This window comes from Leuresthes tenuis, unplaced genomic scaffold, assembly GCF_036924035.1.
Source record: "Leuresthes tenuis unplaced genomic scaffold, fLeuTen1.0.hap1 SCAF_6, whole genome shotgun sequence".
In the NCBI taxonomy this organism is placed as follows: Eukaryota; Metazoa; Chordata; class Actinopteri; order Atheriniformes; family Atherinopsidae; genus Leuresthes; species Leuresthes tenuis.
The window spans coordinates 7,898,574-7,919,969 of record NW_027325360.1 but is presented as its reverse complement, the minus strand read 5'-3'; the positions used below and the strand labels follow the sequence as shown (position 1 = coordinate 7,919,969).

The following is a 21,396-nucleotide window of genomic DNA, read 5'->3' as shown; positions in this document are numbered from 1 at the left end:
TTGCATATATATAGACAGGGGGTGAATTAGGGAGGTGGGCAAGGATCTGCAGTTTGAGACTTGCCATGGATGTATTCATCAGCAAAAGTGGTAAACAAAAATACTTCTACATACAAAGGCTTGCTCTTGGAATAACTAATATATTTAGAATATCACTATAACTGATTTAATGCATGATATTTTTTAGAAAATAACTATAAATTAAATATTCTACTGTAATAAAGCTACAGTAGAGAAGTTTGTAAACCTTCAAACAATGTGCCTATGGCTCCTTTTGGAGTACTTTTACTTTTGTTTTTCACATTCTTGGGCCTGAATCTGCCCCAGAGCACCTGGGAGCTGAGATACTGCAGTTTGCTCTTTTGGACAGAGATCTCTGATGTTGTTCCTGAAATATGTTGAAGCAACTCTCCCAGTTTGAGGGGGTCACAGCCCTGAGTGCTTTGATTATCTGTGACACCACAGTTGCCTCCACGTTCCACACCTGTGCTGTCTTCCTTTTTCAGCTCCTCATATTTTTCAAGCTTCTAATGGTCCTTCTTCTTGATGTAGCTGTTGCAGCTTGTGCAGTTTGTTATTCACTAAGATGTCTGGTTGGTTGGCCATCTCCAGTTTATCAGTCTGGATCTGAAAGTCCCTTAGCTATACACAAACTAGGGTCTTAAATTGGCATTTTCTTTGAGAGAGGTTGATACTATGATACTACATGTTGGTGCCTTAACTTACCAGCTTTTTCTGTAACAGTGAGTGGTAAGTTACATATGGAGACCAATTTTATATGATTAAAGTTACAGAATAAAGAAAGGTAAACAGGCAGGAAATCCAGATATAGGGAAGAGCAGGAAGCTGGGATAGGCTCCATTTTAAATATAGACTGGGATGTCTGATGATTATCTGATAAGGAACAACAAAGCTTCAGCAGTATACTGAGATTATAGAGACAAATAAATAATGATCAAGATAAATGCTCACTAATCTAAAGCAAGAGTTGAAACAAGGCATTGAAACAAAAGCGGTTAAACGCGGTAAATTAATCAATTTCGCTTGCCATGTAACTTGATTCTGACATTCTGCTTAAACCATATGAGCTAACTCAACAGTTAAACTTTAAACTAGCTTGGTGTAGTAGTCACTTCTTCTTAATCAGGCTCCATCTTGTTACACAGCATTGAGTACATGTGGACAGTTTTTGTGTTTAAATGAAATATAAATTTCTATTAAATTCTGAATCAAAATTTATTTTTTCTTTACCTTGCCATCCATTTGCTTTTTTCATCTGTTCCACCCTGCTGGCAAACATATGGACGTAAAAGCAGAGATCAGGGAAAGTTTCCCAGTGTCATGCTTGTTTCATGCAGACATTGTAGATGTTGGGAGACGTGTCAGTCTTGTTGTATTTGGTTGTTGTATATCGTTCAGTTCAGTTTCTGATGTTTTTATTCTTATCTTCATCATGAGAAGTTCTGACACTGTAAGTGGAGTGGAGTTGCTGGTTAATGAAGCCTGGTTGTTGTTTAATGTATGCTTAATGTTTAGTCCAGACGGATGCGAGTCACTTGCTACCAAGGGATGTTCTGAGTTGGCAGTTTGAATAATATGAGGCAGCAAGAAATTCAGCAGAAAATTCTCTAATTTATTTGCAATTTTTTAAAATTATAGTACTACTTTTGGACATAGAAATACTAATTTTTGTATACCTTGTTAAAGATAAAACAAAAGTATATGTGTCCATATGTGTAGTGGCCTTGCAGCTTGATGATGCATAGAGATTCAAAGTGACAGGCTCTCTCACAGCTTTCATGGGCCTGAAGCTGATGAGTGTGACGGCACTGAGCACATGATTAAGTTTCCACTCATTCTTTCCTTCACTCAAGTCCCTGAGCAGGTTAAAGTGAGAGCTTGGATCTCTTTTGATCACAACAATTAACTGCTCCTCCATGTTGTTTGAAGTTCTTTTTCATCGCTGGATAGAGTAGAACAAAAAGGTACACATACCTTTTTTTCTGTAGAAAAAATGAAAATTTGCATGAACCTTCAAAAAGCATTTGAGTTCCAGTCAATGGTGTCAGGCCTTTTTCAAGATTAAATCTTGACTGACCGTGTCTGTGCTGACTATATCTACACATCTCAAATATAACAAATCTGGCTTTTTAAAGTTTTCCCTTTTGTAGAAAACTGAATTGATCAGACCCTCTGAGATAAACTAACTTATTCAGAACCAGACACTGATAAATGTGTCTGTATCGATGATTTATTGTAGTCATCATTTAGTCTCACCAAATATCTACAATTTTCCAGAGCACATCATGATGTCTTAATCTTTCTCTCTTGTTATCATTCAAAACACTTTCATCACTTCCTATCCTTGGTCCTGTACTTGAAAGGCCAGTTCAGTGAGACCGTGGCACTTCAAAGGCCTCCCCATCTCCTTTTCCAGATAAATTGTTTTCAAAGAGAAGAAGCAGACATGTGGACAGCACTCCATCTAGCCAGCCGATGTGATGTGACAAATGTCTCCTCTGTATGATGATGAATTTGCATCTAAAGTAAGAAAGAGAAGTAAAGATGGATAACAAGAACATCTCAGGTTAAGATGGAAACATGTGTCCATACATATTAAAGTGTGCATACATAAGAATCTCCACAAAGTTAAAGACCATGAAAGAACCAGAGTAAAACGTGTTTCTTTGCATTACTTTATTTAAGAAGCATGAAATAATCTGATCAAAATCTTAAATTTAATCTTATGCTCACTTGAAATCTTCCCCCTGAGTGCAGCCACATTGCCGTTGATCTTGACTGTCGTGGTGCTTGCTGCCGTGTGTTCTGTTTTGTGCTTTATACCAGTCTGGATTGGATTTGATCCTGCCTCGTGATGGGATCATCTCATAAGGGACATTTGGCTCACAGATAATCTTGTTTATGACTGTTCTGAGACGGAATCAGGATGTTTTTGTGTGCAGATACGTGATCCCAGAGATGAGTCATGTGGATTATTTCACTGCGCCCATTCTGTGTGAGTGATCGTCTGCAAATATTTAGGCATTAAGAAGCGATTACAGGATACTCAGAAAATGAATAAATCGGGGTTCTATCATCTCAACCTTTACAATGAGACGGACACAGCGTTGATGTTTTTATCACTCTTTAGGTGGTGTAGTTTGATGGTGTAGAACTTGTGGGTGTACTCTGCACTGCGTCACTGTTATGATCATTTTAAGCACTCATAAACGCGTAGCTGAAAACGAGTATTGAGCTGCATGTGCTATTTCTCAGACATTCACACACAGAATTGAACATTCTTTCAGAAAGGTCATGTTCTATTTGTCAAGCTTATCCAACAGAGGGGAACGAGGATGGCAATAATCGGTCACCAAAAAGAAAGAAAGAAAATGCAAGTTTAAACGGATAATGTGATATTTTGATTTTGTTTGTCCTGTGCAATTGCTCTTAAAAATTAGTTGTGATATTTGTTGGTGGCAGCTGTGCAAATGTCTCCCTTCAGCTTCATAGATCTCCACTATGTCTTTCAGCCGGATGTTTAACTGTCCAATCTGAGACGCTGTAGTTGTGTTTCCCTCTTACCATTCTCATCGGGTTGATTCTGGCCACAGCAGACAGTAGAAGTTCACTACACACTACCTTCTCTGCCCCAAACAGTTGACAGAAAATAATGTACAGTAACATTGAGCAGCTAAGGCGTTTGATATTTCCTGTATGAGCGGAGCTCTTTGCACATGCAGCTACATCTACAGTACTCTCAGCTCAGTGGCTGAAAACCTCTGAAGAATATTGCGCCCAGTCTCACCAGAAAACGTTTGATGCTTTTAAACTGTGTTGCTGGAAGTTGTTTTCTCCCTAGTTGAAAACGTCAGTAGTAAGATGCGTGAAATCCCCATTCATCTTATGTAAACACATTATGCTCTGGTTCAAGGGGGGTGCGTGTTGAACTCAGCTCAACACAGGAGCGATCCCTTTCTGTCATCAGAGGAGTGTTCAGGGACCAGACGAGAATCGGAAATTTTCAGTCTCAGATAGAGCTGAGCATGCTCCTCCCTTCACCCAGAGCACGATGTATCTCTGAGAGTGAGGGATGTCACGTGCCCAGATTCCCAGCATCTTTCTGGACAGTAGGTGTCTCTGCTGAGAATGGTACTGCTACATCACAGAGGAAGTCAGGCAGGAAGTACAACATGCATACACAAATGTAACTTCACAGTTTCAACTTCTCTGCTTCTTTTTTAAGCAGTTTCTATAACATCTGCTATAGTTGTGTATTCTTGTGTTTTTGTGTGCTCACACACTTTTCACTCAAACTCTTCCTGTTTTCAAATGCACCATCCGTGCAGCTTGCTACAGGCTTTAAAAATTTAGAGGCACACAACCAGCAGAAACTACACCAAAGCGCCATGTGCACAGGCTATTGTCACATAGGCTAAAGAGGGTGAGCAATTCTTACCCTCTTTTGCAGAGGGTGAGAATTGCTGCAATAAATGAGGAACCTAGAAAAGTAGAAGGGCTGTTTAAAACATTATGCAGAGCAAGTTCAATTCAGTTCAATATATAGCACCAAATCACAACAAATGTCATCTCAAGGCACTTCAATGATACAATTCAATTCAAGCCAGTTAGATTCCAATTAATTGTAATCATAATCCAATCGAATCCAATTCAATAAATTCCAAATTAGTCCAATTCATACATACAGAGCCAATTCAAAAACAATTTCCTAGCTAAGGAGCCGTTCATGTATCCATCCTCGGTACAATCCCCCGTCCTGAGCACACATGAGGCGACTGTGGAGAGAAACAACTCCCTTTTAACGGGGAGAAACCTCTGACAGAACCAGATTTGGGAAGGGTGGCCATCCGCCTTGACCAGCTGGGGTGTGAGAGGACAGGAAAGATGGGACAACATGCACCATAAATCCATTCAAAGGATATCTGCCGAGAGTGTTTCACAAGATAATAACAACAATAATGCCAAATGTGCATTATGTCATATTTAGGGAGGGCTGATAACTGAAGGCTCTGCCTCCTATTCTACCTTTCCTATTCCCCTTCTTCTTGCTTATAATGGCATGTGGCCAGAGCATCTGGGTGGAACGTTTTGGGACCTAGAAAGTTTGCGTGACGACATACGCAGGAGAAGTAACATGATCACATAAGGAGACACAACAAGATGTAGAGCTTTAATGTGATTACATATTGAGACATAAGCTGCGTCAATATAGTGAACAGAAAGTACAATGCAGTAAATATTATGAAACTGCAGCCTTTTGCAGTGTGAATATAACTATTCAACATGTTGTCAGAAGATCTAGTTGCAATAAAATGGTGCTTCGGCTCATTAACTGAATTCACAGCCATTCATTTTGCAAACAGACAAACTTTTTGATAGAAATGGTTAGAAGCTGTTATTGTCAGCAGTTGTGCAAATGTCCCTATACAAGTGGCTGAGTAGTATCTTTAAACTACTGGACAATGAATACAAGAGTGGATTTGAGCTTTCCAGAGTCAGTGTCCAAATGCCACACCTGCAAACCAAAGAGGACAGAAGTAAACACTCAAAGTGGTACAACATGGCAGAAAGAGTCAGTGTTGAGCCTTTTTTTTCAGCTGGGTACAAACACGACTCCAAAAAGACAAAAAGTTCCTTGATGCCAACAAAAAAATTCTTAAAAATCACTATAAAGTTTACTGTTCGCAGTGAGGGTTGTTTCAAATTTGGAGTTCAAATATTTGGATTCTTCTGTATAAGAAGCTGCCCTTGAATTCTTGCAGCATCTTTCATCCCATCATATGAATGACTTCTGCTCTGTCTCTGCTTACAGCCCCTCCTTTGATGAGGTCTTGTCCCCTCGTCCAAAGAGGAAGAAGAATAAGAGAAAATCTGAGCGAAAGAGGAAAAGAAAAAGGTCGGTTTTCGGACTTACTATAGATGGCACTGCTGTGAGATGCATTCTTGTATTTGTGCAGGAGAATGATCAGAATACATGTTTACTTTTAATGTTCCTGCTTTAGGTCTCCTTCCCACACCCTGTCCCCACTGAGGAAAAAGAAAAAGAAGAAGAAGAAGAGCTCCAAGAAAAGCAAGCGGCATAGGTAGTTCTCATCCATCACCACAATATTGGTTGCATGGCATGATATTTATTTTCAGGTGACCCAAACTTTCTTTTTCCACATTCCAGGTATACCTCCAAGAAGTCAAAACACCAGTACGTATATGATCTTTTTTTTTCACATGTTCACCATGCCTTGTGGTGGTGTGTATCTCCCATTTCTTAAGGTTACAATGTTTTATTGCTAGAGACATTTTAGGAGGAAAAGAGCTCTTACGGGACACGTTGCTGTACAAACGTTGTGTAACACTTGGTGCCTGCTTACAGTAAGATTACTGGATTTCCACCTCAAAGATGGTTTTCTTTGTGCGTCGGGAGGAGGGCAGGCTGTCTGTGCATGCGTTGTCAGTATTAACACCTCCAGCTCACGTTTTTTTGCTCTCTTTCATCCCTCCAGCTCTTCAAGTTCAAAACATAAGAGGAAGGATGAGCGCAAGCACAAGAAAAGGTCAGTCTGTGATTACTGCATCAGATTCATGTACACTCCCCCCCACTTCCTTTCTCTTGCATAGAGGAAAACTGAAACCTTTAGCCACAAAGAGAGAGGAAAAAAGGGGTGAAAGAGGGTAAGAGGAACCAATTTCATGCTGTGATCTTGCAGCACTTTTTTTACTTTGGATGAGTGCGTTGTTATTTGTAAGCATAGACTCACGTTCAGCAGCTGCAAACAACAGAAAGCACTGCCTTCCTGAAGACCAGACCCCTTTATTCTGTTTTCTTTTCTTGTGATCGCATCACACTCTATTGCTTTGGCCTCTCTTAATACTCTCACTTCCACTGTTGTGTAGTGTTCTTTTTCAAACTTAGCTTTTAAACATCAGGAACATTCGATCCACTCACCCACAGTATGAGAGGAGGATCTTAATTGCACTAACGAAGAAAAGCACACCCTAATGACAACTGCTGAATTTCTGAGCAAGCGAGTAATTGATTTGCTTTCAAACATTGTATTTCACTGAAGGTCATACACTCAGATAATAATTATACTGTTGATATGTTGTGCCCTTAAGTAAAGCACTCTAAAACATAGGCAAAGAAATTGCAAAGAGCTGTCTGTTTACTAAAGACTTTTATTTCTCAGCCTCTGAATAAACTAGAAATGTTGAATAAAAGACTTTTGATGGCTTCATCTTTTGGCTTTTTGTAAATGGTCCCATTTGTCCTTTAAAATCAGAATCAGGGCTTCTATGTTCTTTGTCAGTAATTGGAGCCTTCTTTGGTATTTGACTGGTGGAGCTGACATTTATGGTCTGCCGTTAGCTTTGCTACTAAGTGTTTTGAAAGGTAAAGGATGGTCATGTTTCTGACCACAGATTTAGAAAGATTAAAAAGACTTGAAATATATAAATAATTTCACTGTAAAGGCACATTTCAAAGGCCTTCTGCAATAAATTCATCTGAACAGCAGACTGCAGACTTTTTATCATATGATCTAAAGGTAACTCTTATTTCTCTTGATATCAAAGTCTTGCATCTATAACTAGAAAGAGATAGAAAAAGTATAATCTTCTTGGTTGGACAGCCAAGAAGTTTGGCAGCGGACATAATGAAAAATATCAGAGCTTTTGAAATAAAGTTTTCTTGACAGACAAATCAAGGACAGAGTCATTTTCTCATGTTCTGTTTGAACCAAAGACATCTTCTCCAAAGAAGAATCACGTATCAACTGGAACATGGTGTAAGTTTTATGGTTTGGGGTTACTTTGGGGCAGCTTTAGTGCATCAGGGACACAGAACAGCTAAGTCACTGATTCACTCTGCATCATGTTGAAGAGTGCTTGGAGATAATGTGGGACCATCTGTTTGAAAGCTGAAATGGAACTGGAAGTGAACATTTCAGCAGGATAATCATCCTCAGCTCACCAGTAAACCCACCAAAGATTGGATCACAAAGAAGATATCGATGTTAATGGTATGGCCTAGCTTAAGTCCAGGTTTGAATCATACTGAGTTGTGGGGATTTGAAAAACAGGGAGGATGAGGAAATACTTAAACATATTGCAGATGGAGGAAATTTGAAAAGAGAACTGATTAAAGAAAATTAGAAAAATGTCTACAAGAAGTGACTGCTGAGAAACATGAGCCTCTGAGGCCAACTTGTGCTTTCTTATCAAATTAAGAAAAATTTTGATTAAGCTCTTCTTTCCTTCTTTGATTAATTGCCTCTTTTCCAAACAGGACTGTAAGTTTTCTTGATAAATGTTGTTAAAAATAGTCAAGAATTCATAAACTTTTACCTTCCATACTGGCTACAACTGTGCATGCACGCACATGCGCAGACACACTCTTGGTCAATGACAGTTTGTCAAGCCCTTTTCACTCTGGCCCAAAGACCCACTAACACCTGCCAACAGCTGGCTTTTGGATGCATTTGGAAAATGTTTAATGGGCATTCACCCCCTCATCCAATGACTGCAGTAGTCACAGGTATTTATCAGCCTCACCTCCAATCGACATTGATGGAAACACAACAGTTGGTTGCACAGCCTAACTTTCAATGAGAGTTCTGTGCTCGGGACTACAAAAGGTTTGCCTGTCTGTAAGAATGCTGACAGCACACTCTCGATCCTGCTTCGTGGGGCTGCAGTCCAGTCAGTAATTATAAATCAACCTGATCATCACAGGAAGTTGTGCTTATAAGAAATTGTTGTGCACCAGGCTTTGTAATACAGTATAATCCTACTGCTGGAAATAGAAAACGTTTTGTTTGGCTTGTTTTAGCAGAGGTACCAGCATTTAAAAGACCTGTTTAAAGATGTTACTTTTGAGTTTTTTCCTCCTAATAAAGGACTTCAGATAATCATTGCTTTGCATGGGCAGCTGTTTGTGCTATTTGCACTGTTTATCCTGGCACTATGTTACCTTTATATTATCACAGCGAATGTATTTTCAATGAGGCTGTTAAGATACTGTGCATAAAGATTAATAAAAAACCCTGACATCCCTCCGCTTCATAAAAAGCAGACAAATTGAACTAATGGTGAGAGATATCAATCAAAAGTTGGCATTGTTTGGTCTGGCTATTTATCACAAATACAATCGGTTTACATCTATGGGGTGCAGAGTAAAGACTGAAGGTATTTCTGTCAGTCGACTACTCGTAGAACTTTCAGCTTCATCTGCCTCTTTTCTTTCCCCTGTTTTCCTCCAGGTCACGGACTCGCCCACGTCGGCGACGTCGCTATAGGAGGTCAGAGTCGGATGCTTCCTCCTGCCAATCCTGCTCAGAGGACAGGTAGGGCTCCTCCTCACCCTTCCCCTTCACTTTATCTTATCCGCTCAAGGTGTCAGCTGAGTTCTCGGTCACATCGAAGCTACAACTGATAAGACAGAGGTGACATCCTCGACCTCGGGCACAACCATACCTTATCACAGCCTCACAGGAAATGGCTACAAATTCACTTCACTGATCAATGCACTCAGCCATAATGGCATATCGAAAATTATAGGCTGTTTGATCATATGAAAGATTATTTGACAGCTTTATGGATTAGACAGTGAAGATGGCATGAGGAAATGTAGCCGCTCATAGTATAACTGGATGCTGGTGCTAATTAATCTTCTTTGGTCGCAGCTCAATGCAGCATAATGTACAGAGAGTCAGAAGGTCATCCTCAAGAGCAGCTCAATTAGTGAACTTAAGCTATGAGATGAGAAAATTGAATTTTAGTTTAAACTAAAATTAAATTAAATATGAAAACATTAGCTCTTTCACCATGATAATTAGTCTTCACCATGATTTTTTTTGTGATATTAAGCAGAGTAAATCACAGCTCCGATCAAGAAAAATGGGCTTACTCTTTACGTAAGCAGATGGCAAAAAACAAAACGCTTCACCAGCGTCATCTTTGTATAAGCTTCTTTCTATACGACGTGATGGAGCACAAGCTTTGAAAATGTAGAAACTAAATGCCTCTATTTCCCACAGACACCATCTGCAAAGGTCTGTGGTTCATCAGGCTTTTGGAGACCTTGCAGCTGTTGGAAAGGAAACCAGAGAAGAACTCAAACGCTCAGACACGAAGTGGAGACGTACAACCAAATCAGTGTGTAAAACGGCTCCAAAATTTCGCTCCATCCTCTCAACCAGCACCGTAAGTACCCTTTAGGAGTCCTACCATGCTGCCACGGGTTTGGTTTGAGTTCTCGGTTTTTCCCGCGTCACCTAGCTTCTTATAAGTCAGAATAGACTGTTACTGTGAGGAGCTTGTGCTTGGCACGTTATAATTGTCTTTATTTTAGTTGCTATTGAAACACATTGGGATGTTTTTACAGAGATTCTCGCAGTTGTAAAGATGGACAGCTGTCCACTAACAGATGAATATTCAGTAAAAATCTTTACATGAGCAGAATTAGTGCACATTTAGACACATCTTTCTTTTGCAGTAGATTTGTTAATTCTTGTTTCTGTATTATATAATGTAAATGTAAAAATAACTTCCCACCAAAGGGCTGATGACTCGAAGTATATTAAATTGTTCTTTTTATTTTTATTTCTGTTGAGGAATCGTGTTGCATCCATATGCAGATCTCAACATGAACTCATACTATTTTTGTTAAAGTTTAGATTTATATTTGTATGTATGAAATTATTACAGAATGTAAAAGCAGATGAAACCTTGAAAATGAAGAGGTGTGAAAAGAAACCTAGAATACGCTCAGTGATGACTCACCAGCCTCATCCATTAAAGCTGTTGACTCTTAAAGAAAACCTTTTTAACACTGGTGTGAAACCCAAGTGCTGCGGAGACCAATTGCGTGTTTTATGTTGACTTTTTTTCTCAAATTTACGATCTGCAAGGAGATCGGTTTCCTTGTCAACTGAGGCCATTAAAAGGGGAAGACAGTGCATCTTTTAGCACATCGAGCCTCGAGAGAGAGCTCAACGAACTGCAACTGAAGAAAGCATTATGCAACAGCAGAAGTGTTTCTGAGACTCAAATTATGACATAGGCCACAACTGCAGATTGATCATATTTCATAATCAAACCATTTTAAATGATACTTTGAATTTGCAGACAAATGATAATGATCAGGTTAAAAGTTAACTGCAATGATATCTTAATCATGGGATTCACTTAACATTTACATTTTTGCCCATTGTCCTTTCTCCTTTCACTACAAAGGCTTCTCAAAGGATTTTAAAAAACAAGCATTTTCCAGATCAACCCAGTCTCATTCCAAGCTCATCACATGGTGAGGCTCAGTCAGGAGCCCGCTGCAGCGGTTTTAACGCGTCAGTTTTGGAAGTGCAGGTTTCCTGAGCTGGTAACTTTGCAGTGGTTGGACACGTTGCCATGGGAACATGGAAAAGGTTTTTCAAAAATTAAATATATTTTGTTTTGTATTTGAATCCTTAACCATAACGTTTTCCTAACCTTAACCAAGAATCTTTACTGCATAATAAAGTGCAACCTCATTTCAAACACACTGTGTGAAATGTAAATAAGAACAGGACGAAGGTATCTGCAAATCTTATAAACCAATATTTGATTTACAGTATATAACGACATAGACAATATATCAAATGTTGGTGAGACATTTTTATTATTTCATGGAAAATGTTTGGAATTGGCGTTGCAGTACAATAACAAAAAGGCAGAAAGTTGTTCCTCATGTGTTGAAGACTGACATAAGACACCAATATGTGATGAGTTGGGGGTTAGAAAGTGTTGCCCAGTCTGGAACCATCTGGAACCCTTTTTTCAACGCGCGGCCCGTCTGCTTCTGTTTGTTTTCTTAAGCAGCGGGACACGGAGCTCTCTCGGCTACCGAATTTCAGCAGTTGCAGTAATCCTCTGTTGAGTTATTTGCGGTTTACATAAGCAGTCTAATTTCATGAGCTTCTGTATTTTCTTTCTCTGCTTTCTCTTTAACATTTGTTTCAGGAGTTTTGATTGACATGATACTGACCTGACTAAACATGAGAAATGATGTGGCCACTGGACTCTGTTTTATCTTGAACTTGCAGTGATAGATCTGACTTTAAGCTGAGATTGGATATTGAAAATTGTAGCTGTCGATTGCCCTTTTAATTTTCTTTCTTTCCTTTTTTTTCCGTTAATGTTTTCAGAGCCATATAAATACAGCACTGTCTCCTGCTTGTTGGAGCATGAAATATATTTAATTTCTCCCCAGCAATCATTAATTATGCTAATAACAAAGATGAATGTTTTTAATTACACACCACAGGGTTTTAATTGAAATTCAATAAATTAATCCATACATTGAATCATGCAGGGCATTCAATTCCCCAAAGTCTTTCAGAGGGACTTTGCAGCTGGTTGCTGACGAGTAGCCTCACAGTACCAGAAAGTACACAGCAGGGATTTGCATTCATTTCTGGGCTTTTTACTCAGTGAATGCTTTTAAAAAGGCAATAAAGAATGATTTTCTTCAAATTTCTTCCCTAAAAAGAAGCAACTTTTTCATGAGATGCGTCAGTTTTTTTATTTAATGATAAAGATCTTTTTTTTGTGGAGGTATACGAATGTCCCGGGGCACACCATGAGTCCAAAAAGGCATTGAGTGAATATTTACTTTAAGCTTAACGTCTTGAGGTAACTTGAAGAAGACCTTTGTGTATAATCTGTGGAAGCTTTAATCCTGACTGTGGACAGACTGTGTGTTGATGTGACAGATTTCTTTACATTTCGTTCTGCTTTTTCTTGACTGAAAACTAAGTAATGGCAACATTTCTTTAGTTTAAAAAGATCTTTAGCCAGTATTCCTTTTTTCCCTAACTGTGCATGTTTCACTTTTTTTTGTTCAAATGTCTACATTCAATAGCTGTACCACTAAGTAGCACACATTTTTAATAATTTTTCCTCTAAAAACACCAAAATGATTCACCAATGAGAAAAGTAAAAGGAACGCGCCAATGTAAGTCTAACTGGATTGAAGAGAGGGTTAATGTATTTTTCATGCAATTTACGACTCTAATGATGCACTTATGTTGCCCGCTCTTCCCTTTTTTTTTACACCTTACCTACTTAAGGAGGAAATCTTGATTGGTAAGTCGCTGCTATCCGCAGATTTAGGGATTTACTTGTAGGTCGGTGCAGGATGATTATTAATTCTTACAGGAGAAAAAGCACAGTCATCTGTCCTGTTCTTAGGGCTTTCTTAGTTAGAATGATGGGATCTCTCTGTCTGCAATCCTTTTCATTTCTACATAATACCCATTTTTGTGATGTTTGTTTAATGTTCTTTAAATGAGGCTTTTCCAGTGGGGGCTATTGTTTACTCTTTTTCTCTTCACTCAAGTTAGAGTCGGTAGATTTCTCCACACTTAGTTTCTCTTTCTTCTCTGCTCTTTTGTTGTTCTTTTCATATGATTGTTTTAGTCTAAACTTACTTTGGGTTTTGTTTTCTTCTTTATTCCTTTGACTTCCGTTCAGTTCAGTTCAGACTTTGTTTCAAGGTTAACCGCATGCTTCAAATTTGCATGATGTCTTTATCTTTCAAAGCTTTCTGTCCCGAGAAGATTAAAAAAAAAAAGAAATCTCTTCAGTGTGTTTTCAAGGGAATATGTGCCTTTGTACTAGTGTATTCACAGTACATCAAAGCAGGTAGCAGGTTCTTCTCCACACACTTCTGATTCTAAGCTGTCACCTGTTTGTCTGTTTGCAGATTTTGTCGTCAAAGCCTGGAAGCGAGGTCTTGAGTGGGAGTGGATCTCAGGATTTATTGAGTAATACCAAGGGTCCCCGTGATTACGATTCTGGTAATGACACATCCTCACCTCCATCTAGCAAAACTGGTGTTTCTCGGGCGAGTGCCAAGAGGAGCCACTGTCAACGTCTGGCCTCACCAGAAAAGCTGAAGCTCACATACCGAGACAATGCCTCTGATTCAGGAAACTCTGTAACCAGCTACGCCTCCTTGTGCAAACCGTATGGAGAGGACGGCATGTCTGCAGCCCTTTTAAGCAGAAACAGCAAGAGGTGAATGCTGTGTTCAAAATATATACTCTATCCCTGGAAAACTGCAGTCTTGTTTATCTTCTGTTTCCACACTCTTTTGAAATATTAGTCTTATAAGAGAAGAATTGGGAAAATCAATTCTCCTTTAGGAAAATAAACCCTGGAAGGAGTTTTTGGCTTTATCGCTCAAAGCTGTGAAATATCTTAATGTGTTTTCTTTGCAGAGAGCAGATAACCTTGGGTTGTCAATTGGGGGTTGTGAGATCCCCAAAGACATCTAGCTGTGAGCAGAGGAGGAGCAGGTCGTCTCGAAGAAGGCTGAAAACCCGATCATCTAGCAGTAGAAGCAGGTCGTCAGGGACTTCCCGATACTCGGGACGCTACTCTCGAAGCCCCTCACTGTCATCCTGCAGGTATATTAAGGTTGCATGCACATTTGGTCATTTCCAACGTAAACATACTGCATTTCCACTTATTTGTTTTACACTTTTTACACATTTGTTTACACATTTGTTTACACATTTGTTAAACATTTTTTACCTTTGAATATTTAATGAAATATATTAATTATTGTCTGAAATCACAATTATGTCTGATTGTAGCTCGTACTCGCGCTCTCTGAGCAATTCGTCAGATCTGAGGCGAAGAGGCAGCGTGACCAGCCTGAGCTCCAGAGGAAGCTACTCCAGATACAGTGTTGACAGGTGAACTTTATGAAGGGTTTCAGCTGCTAATTACTCCCCATTACAGATATGTGAGAGCAAACATCTACTGACATCTCTAGTAATTAAATTTTCAAAATGTTAATGTCTGCTTCCCCATACTAAGAGACAGAAAGAGACCAGCTAGCTCAAGAGAGACAGATGTGAAGCGAACGCATAAGGTTAGAGGGAAGAAACGAAGACGCGAATCCTACTCTCCTATGAAGAAGAGGAGGAGAGACTCTCCAAGTCATTTGGAAGCACGCCGCATCACAAGGTACAGCTCTCCCATCCTGGCTATTCATTATTACATTGTACATTTTTGTCGCAAAAAAGGCAGCACCAACTGCTGATCTTGTCCTTCACCCTCTCAGCTGGACACATCTTGTGTTGATTTGAACTTTGAAATGACATTTAGCCTGAGGATGAGACAACTGTCAGCTCTAAAGTCAACACAGGGAGCAAGAAAACAGATGGTGAAGGATGTTGCTTTTCTTTAAAAGATGTGGCCTGCCACACAGTTAGTATGTGATTTATTTCATTTCACACTGCGTGTTGTTAAATTTATCCACTAACCATTTTTTTAAATTAAAGCTGGATTATTCAATGTTCCTCAAACAAAAGATTCCTATCTTGGGTGAAAACTGATTGGTGTTATTTCACCAGTAATATTTCTTTGCTGAAGTCAAACCCTTGATTGTCTCACAAATATTACCTGAACAAGTGTTTCAAAATCATTTCAAAGGAAGCATAAGAGACTCTTAAAAGGAAATGGGGGTTCCCAGTGTCACGTGTCACAGTACAACTGGGTGGAAGAAGCAACAACAGCATTACTGCTCACTCTACCATCAGCACAGATTTTTATACGCAATGAAATAAGGATTTCATTTCTCCACCCAATGATAAACCTATAGGAAAATACTCTGTAAACTATAGAAATTATCCTTCAGGTAAATACCGTGCACTTTAGTTTCATTTTAAATGTTTGTGCCTTTGATAAGCTTAATGTTTAGACAAATTTACTGGCTAAACTACTGGTGGGTAAGTGCAGGCTGCACTGCTGTGCGGTGGTTTTTATCATCACTTTGCAATAAGGGGGGGTTCTGTGTGGAGTTTGCATGTTCTCCGGGTGCCAATGTGGAATTTATCTGGTTTATCTTGCTTACTCCCACATTCCAAATCACGCATATCATTTCTGAACCAGAACATCAGGGTAATTTTTTATCCTGAGGTTGCAGAATTGTTCTTTAAAACAGTGGTGATAAGGGGGTCCAAAACACACCAGTTTTAAGGTACAGTGCTTGTACCCTACTAGGTGGCAGCTGGGCCAGCAAAGCATATGTTCCCTTTAGGATTACTCCTGCATGTTGATTGTATGAGCAGCAGCTGTCACTCTTTGTCCATTCGTGATTCTATGGTGAGAATAAAAAAGATTGAAAGTACTGCTTTTTCCACATGGACCACTCAGATGTTCATGGGCTCAAAGAAATAATGGATTGTGTCTATTTACACTTCTATAGCACTTATGTACAGCACAACCATCTTGCATCCCCACAGCAAACACTCAAAATGGGCAAGTAATGGGTTTATGTTATAAGAAGCAATGGGTTTATGTTATAAGAAGCAAATGCAAGTCATTTTACTGTTTAGAATCTCCTGCAACTGTTTTACCATCTTACCACCACATCATGTTTTGAAAATGGAGTCATAATCAGAAATAGAAATAATATCCCCAGCTGCTTGCCCCATTTCCTTGAAAAACTATGATACAACACAAAATCTTCTGTTAATAAGGTTAAAACAATTATTCTGGTCTCTCCGGGTACTCCGGCTTCCTCCCACTGTGCAAAACCATGCATGTTAGGTTATTTGGTGACTCAAAATTGACCATAGGAGTGAGGGTAAGCGTGCATGGTTGTGCGTCTCGTTTGTCTCTGTGTGGCCCTGTGATGGACTGGAGACCTGTCCAGGGTGCACCCCGCCTCTTGCCCAATGACTGCTGCAATAGCCTCCAGCCCCCAACCACCCCCGGATTAAGCGGGTATAGAAAATGGATGGATGGAAATATATTCTAGGTGGGGTGCGCTTTAAACCTGAATTAATTTTGTTTTGCAGTATTCATACGAGGGTATCCATCCATCACAGGGGAGCATTAGCTTTAATTTATTGTTGTTTAACTACCTAATGATTGTAAATTTGTGTAGTTAATTCATTTTATTATCCAGAACATCCTGTGACACCCTTTAAAAAGCTTTCTAAAGTCTAAATCCTGCCTTGCTTTGCCCTACTTTTCCTCTGGATCTCCACAGTGCGAGGAAACGACCCATCCCTTACTTCCGACCCAGCCCTTCTTCAAGCAGTCGCTCCACAAGCGTGTCGTCCTGGAGCAGCCTCTTCACACGAAGCCGGAGCCGCAGCCGGAGCTGGACCTACTCCTCTTACAGGAGCTACAGCCGCAGCTCATCGTGGAACTCGATCTTTGGGACTCGCAGTCGCAGCCGGAGCCGTGGTTCACTGAACAAACGCAAGAAAACTAGGCATTAGTGTGTCTTGGGGGACACTGAGGGGCCGATACGGCTGTTGAGTTTTTAGTTGAGAGACCAGGGCAGCTGGAGCAATCAGCTGTGTGCATCTTTGGGCTCTGCCTTGATGCTTGAGCAGAAATGTCCCCGTAGTGGTCTAGCAACTTCTTTAATCGAGGCGGTACTGTTTTCTCTGCTCACACAGACCACAGAAAACAGAATATTGTTTTGTTCTCTTATTGTACTCCACCCTCTTGCATCAGCACTCACAACACTCCTCCTGAATATCCCTGCGCGATAATATTCATTCCATTTCTGCCCTCATCCAAGTAAATAATCCTCATAGATGATTTGCCGCAGTTTAACAGCATAGTATTTAATTACTTATTGATGGTGCATAATGTGGCTTAATTGGAGGAATTTGAATTAGTTGGTTCCAACTGATGCTTTGGCCACAGGTAATGCAGATGTTAAACAGGGCCACAAGACATGCTGTCCAGTGCCAGTTCTGCATGACTCAGATTTTACAAAAGAAAATAAATATTGAAGTAAAATATGAGCTATTTGATCCCAATGTTTACAAACTGCCTCATGGGATCGTTATCAGGAATCAGGAAAAGGTTCATCTCAGCACTTCACAAGATGGCGAACAAACATGTTTCCTCGGCGTAGGTGGCCTGACGGAAGGAAAAAGGCCTGTCAGCTCAAATGTCAAATTAATTTATCCTCTAATAAAGTGGAGAAACAACTGAAATGTCAGTCTATGTAACACAACAGAGCGATCAAAGCAACATTTTCACCGTTTCAGAGGAGATATTTCCTTTAAAAGCTCATGGTGAGCAAAATGTTGTCTGGACTTGTTGTAGGATAATGATCATGATAATTAACTTTATAACTTTTTAATAACTTTCTGTTGAGTATGAATGAGTCTGATTTTTATTAGATTTTTTTGATAAAGCAGTGGGGAAAAAAAGATGCTGAAAATGATTTTAATTAATGAACAACGCTGATTTTAAACGTACTTAGTTATTTTTTTACCTAATTTTTCTTCCCTTAGTACTTGAATTTAACCCAAAAATGTACTGTTTTGTTTTTGTTGGGTTTTTTTTATTGTGCAGCAGCATACATATTTATGACCTATTTAATATTTATTGGTTTGTCATTCTTCTTAGTAGTGATGAGTTTGTCTGTTAATATTATTTTTGACACAGCTGTAAACAGTGTATATCTTAAATGTATTCCTTGGTTTTGCCATCAAACTCACACATGAGTAGAATCAGATGTTCATAAAACAGAACCTGAATTTATTTTAGAAACTGTATAGTTAGAAAGATCTTTACTGTCTGACCTTCTTTAAAGTTAAACATTTTGGGGATATACACTTACATGCCTTCTCATCTAGCCCAATAATGCCAGAAAAATGCTCAAATGCTGTTTAGCTTGGACATTTTCAATTTCCACTGGCTGTTGCATCAGTCAGTGGGATAGACCTACAGCCCATCAGAGTAACCAATGATGTTACAGCGTGTTCTTTAAATAGTCAGTGGGGTTACATGAGTGCCATCGGATCGGATTAATGGCTAAATGCCAATAAGACTGAGTTATTCAGTTCATGTAGACACCTTAATCTGACAAAAAAATCGATCGTATCGGGTTACTCGCGATTGGATTAAGACCCCGAGATAACTCGATCCAAACGTACATGAAACGTGCATGTAGACAGCAGAAGCACGTGGTGGATCGGATTAAGCGTTCTGCTCATGCTCAAGATTTTTTCCCAGGATCGTCACCCGGAAGTCGAAAGAGACGATGTTACTGTTGTTGTCGCCGCCGTCGCAAAGAAACAAACAGCGTGATGGAGAATGCGCCGTTGTGCATCGTTTGTGCCAAAACCAGCTCATCACAAATGTAGAGGGACGTAGCTTCATCTTGCTCTTCGTTCGCCATCTTTCTCAAATGCCTTAGTTTTGTTGTTGTTGTTAGTGGTGAAGACATCAACCGGAAGTGGCTCTATTAGCGATAGTTGAAATGGCTACAGCGCCACCTATCGTATGGGTATGGGAATGACATGCTTTGTGGCAGCGATTCCATTCATTCACCGGCATATATCCAAGGATAATTACCCTTGCTCAGATATGGAGCATAACCCAACTATAGCTATTATCGAATTAATCTCATCATGTAGACCCACTGAGTGATGCAACAGATTCAACTGACTGCTCCAGTCAACAGTCAACACTGTATGAGTTTGGGTAAGGGTTATGAGTTTGGCCCAACGAGAAGGTGGCCGGAAGCTTTTTTTACTCATATTGAGCCCTCTTCACAGATGTAATGCAGCCCTGACATTTTCCAAAAGAGCTGCGTATGAAAACACAAACAACCATATAAAGAGTAATTGTATCTGGAGTAATTGTAAAGTTTACTCACTCAGTTTCCTTGTTTCTACATACATTTGTTCGATCCAGAAATCCGCAGTTTACGGACTATGCTATGTATAGTGTTCAACATAAAGAAATGGGTTTCTTTTTGGATTAATGAAAACTTCTCTGCTGTAAAGAAAAAGCTAATCTTAGCAGTTTTCCACTTCTATGAAATATGCCCATGAATTAGAATGATAGAATGACAACAACAATTTGATCGTAGAGGTAATTTAGGAGAGGCTGGTCTGCCTGCAGTTTTACTGAACGATATTGTTAAAAGATATTTGAACCTCTTTGCATGCTCTCCATACCTCACATAGCTGTAAAGCATTTTAATACCAAAATTTCCACTTTTCATTCAATTTCCTTATATATTCAACCTCCTGGTGCAATCACGACACTGTGGCTATGTTAGCTTGTCTTAGCATTGTGATGGGAAATGGCTAATCCAGCTCTCTTCACAAATCCATTCTGCTGGTGGATTTTACCTTTAGATGGGGAAGATTGTTGTTTAATGCTAACCAGCTGCTGATCACAGCATCGTCTATGTCCTACAGACAAAGATGACTGGCTCGGATAAAATAAGTGCATTTTCCCAAATGTCATACTGTTCCTTCTAAGTTAATTTTGAGGGTGCTCCAGCTCTGCCTCCAAAAAAGCCTTTGCTTATAATTAGAAATCATATTTGTCAATGAGTTCATATCCATCATTCTGCCAGTGTTACTGCTCCAGGGCCTGAAAGACTGCTCTCTATGCACCCAACACTCTCTGCATATTTCCCTGAATGTCATCTAAATTGGACAAATGAGGGAAATATGATGCTGGAAGACGAAAGAACTTGATACAAAAAAAGTCATCCATAAACTATAAACTGATGATAGCTGGTGTCAGCCTGTGCTGACTGAATTCCAGGGGAGATTTGTGCTGCCATGTTGATAGACTTTGGAGGAAGGCACCCAGGGGAACAACCACCCCATTCGATGATGTAGAGTGTGCGGTATGTCTTGTTAAAAAATGTTGAAAGATTTTGAATATGTAATTATTGTGGTGTAAATATATCTCATCATTGTAAAAAATTGTACAAAAGTGTGATCATTTGGATAACTAAATGTGAAAAAGGTCCCTGTTGGATGTTAATACAGTAAGGATAAAGGAAAGCTTAGATGTGTTTGTATGATTATGATTTTGGGGTAATAACAAGGTCAATAGTGATCCAGTGTTTCATGTGATATGCATTTCTATTGTTTTCAGCATGAACAAGTATCATGCAAAGACATATATAGTCATGTATAAAAGAAAGTACACCCTTATTCAAACCTTAGGATTCACATGTAGGGACCTTAAAAAAATTACCTGGAACTTAACGGGTCTTAAAGTGAGATAAATACAAGCTCAGACGGACAACAACACATGATAGTACTCTGTGTCATCATTCATTCAACAACATCCAAATGAAATGCAGAAGCAGACTTTGAAAAAGTAAATACAATAAGTAACTTGTAAAACCACCTTTATCAAAAGTCATTTTCAATAATAGTTTCTTGTATGATGTCTCTGACATTGTTGTGGAGAAGTTTTGGTTCACTCTTCTTTACATCGTCCAAACCTCAATGAACTCAAGTTCAGTTTGCAGACATTAATTCATGCACAGCCGTCTTTAGGTCCCACCACAGCGTTTCGATTAGGTTGAGGTCTGCCTCTGGGTCA

At 39.4% G+C, this 21,396-nt stretch overlaps 2 protein-coding genes across 2 annotated transcripts in view; both read left to right on the top strand.

The window, feature by feature from the left end:
- srrm4 (serine/arginine repetitive matrix 4) overlaps positions 1-19,515 on the top strand; it is a 62,386-nt gene extending 42,871 nt beyond the window's left edge. The window contains exons 3-13 of the mRNA XM_072387432.1: positions 5,834-5,917; positions 6,024-6,104; positions 6,191-6,217; positions 6,519-6,569; positions 9,273-9,356; positions 10,050-10,215; positions 13,754-14,067; positions 14,271-14,459; positions 14,649-14,750; positions 14,875-15,024; positions 17,057-19,515. Coding sequence (XP_072243533.1) covers positions 5,834-5,917; positions 6,024-6,104; positions 6,191-6,217; positions 6,519-6,569; positions 9,273-9,356; positions 10,050-10,215; positions 13,754-14,067; positions 14,271-14,459; positions 14,649-14,750; positions 14,875-15,024; positions 17,057-17,291 — 1,483 coding nt within the window. The 3' untranslated portion in view covers positions 17,292-19,515. The remainder of the gene's footprint in view (positions 1-5,833; positions 5,918-6,023; positions 6,105-6,190; positions 6,218-6,518; positions 6,570-9,272; positions 9,357-10,049; positions 10,216-13,753; positions 14,068-14,270; positions 14,460-14,648; positions 14,751-14,874; positions 15,025-17,056) is intronic.
- hspb8 (heat shock protein b8) overlaps positions 1-21,396 on the top strand; it is a 480,000-nt gene that overhangs the window by 445,186 nt on the left and 13,418 nt on the right. The window lies entirely within an intron of this gene.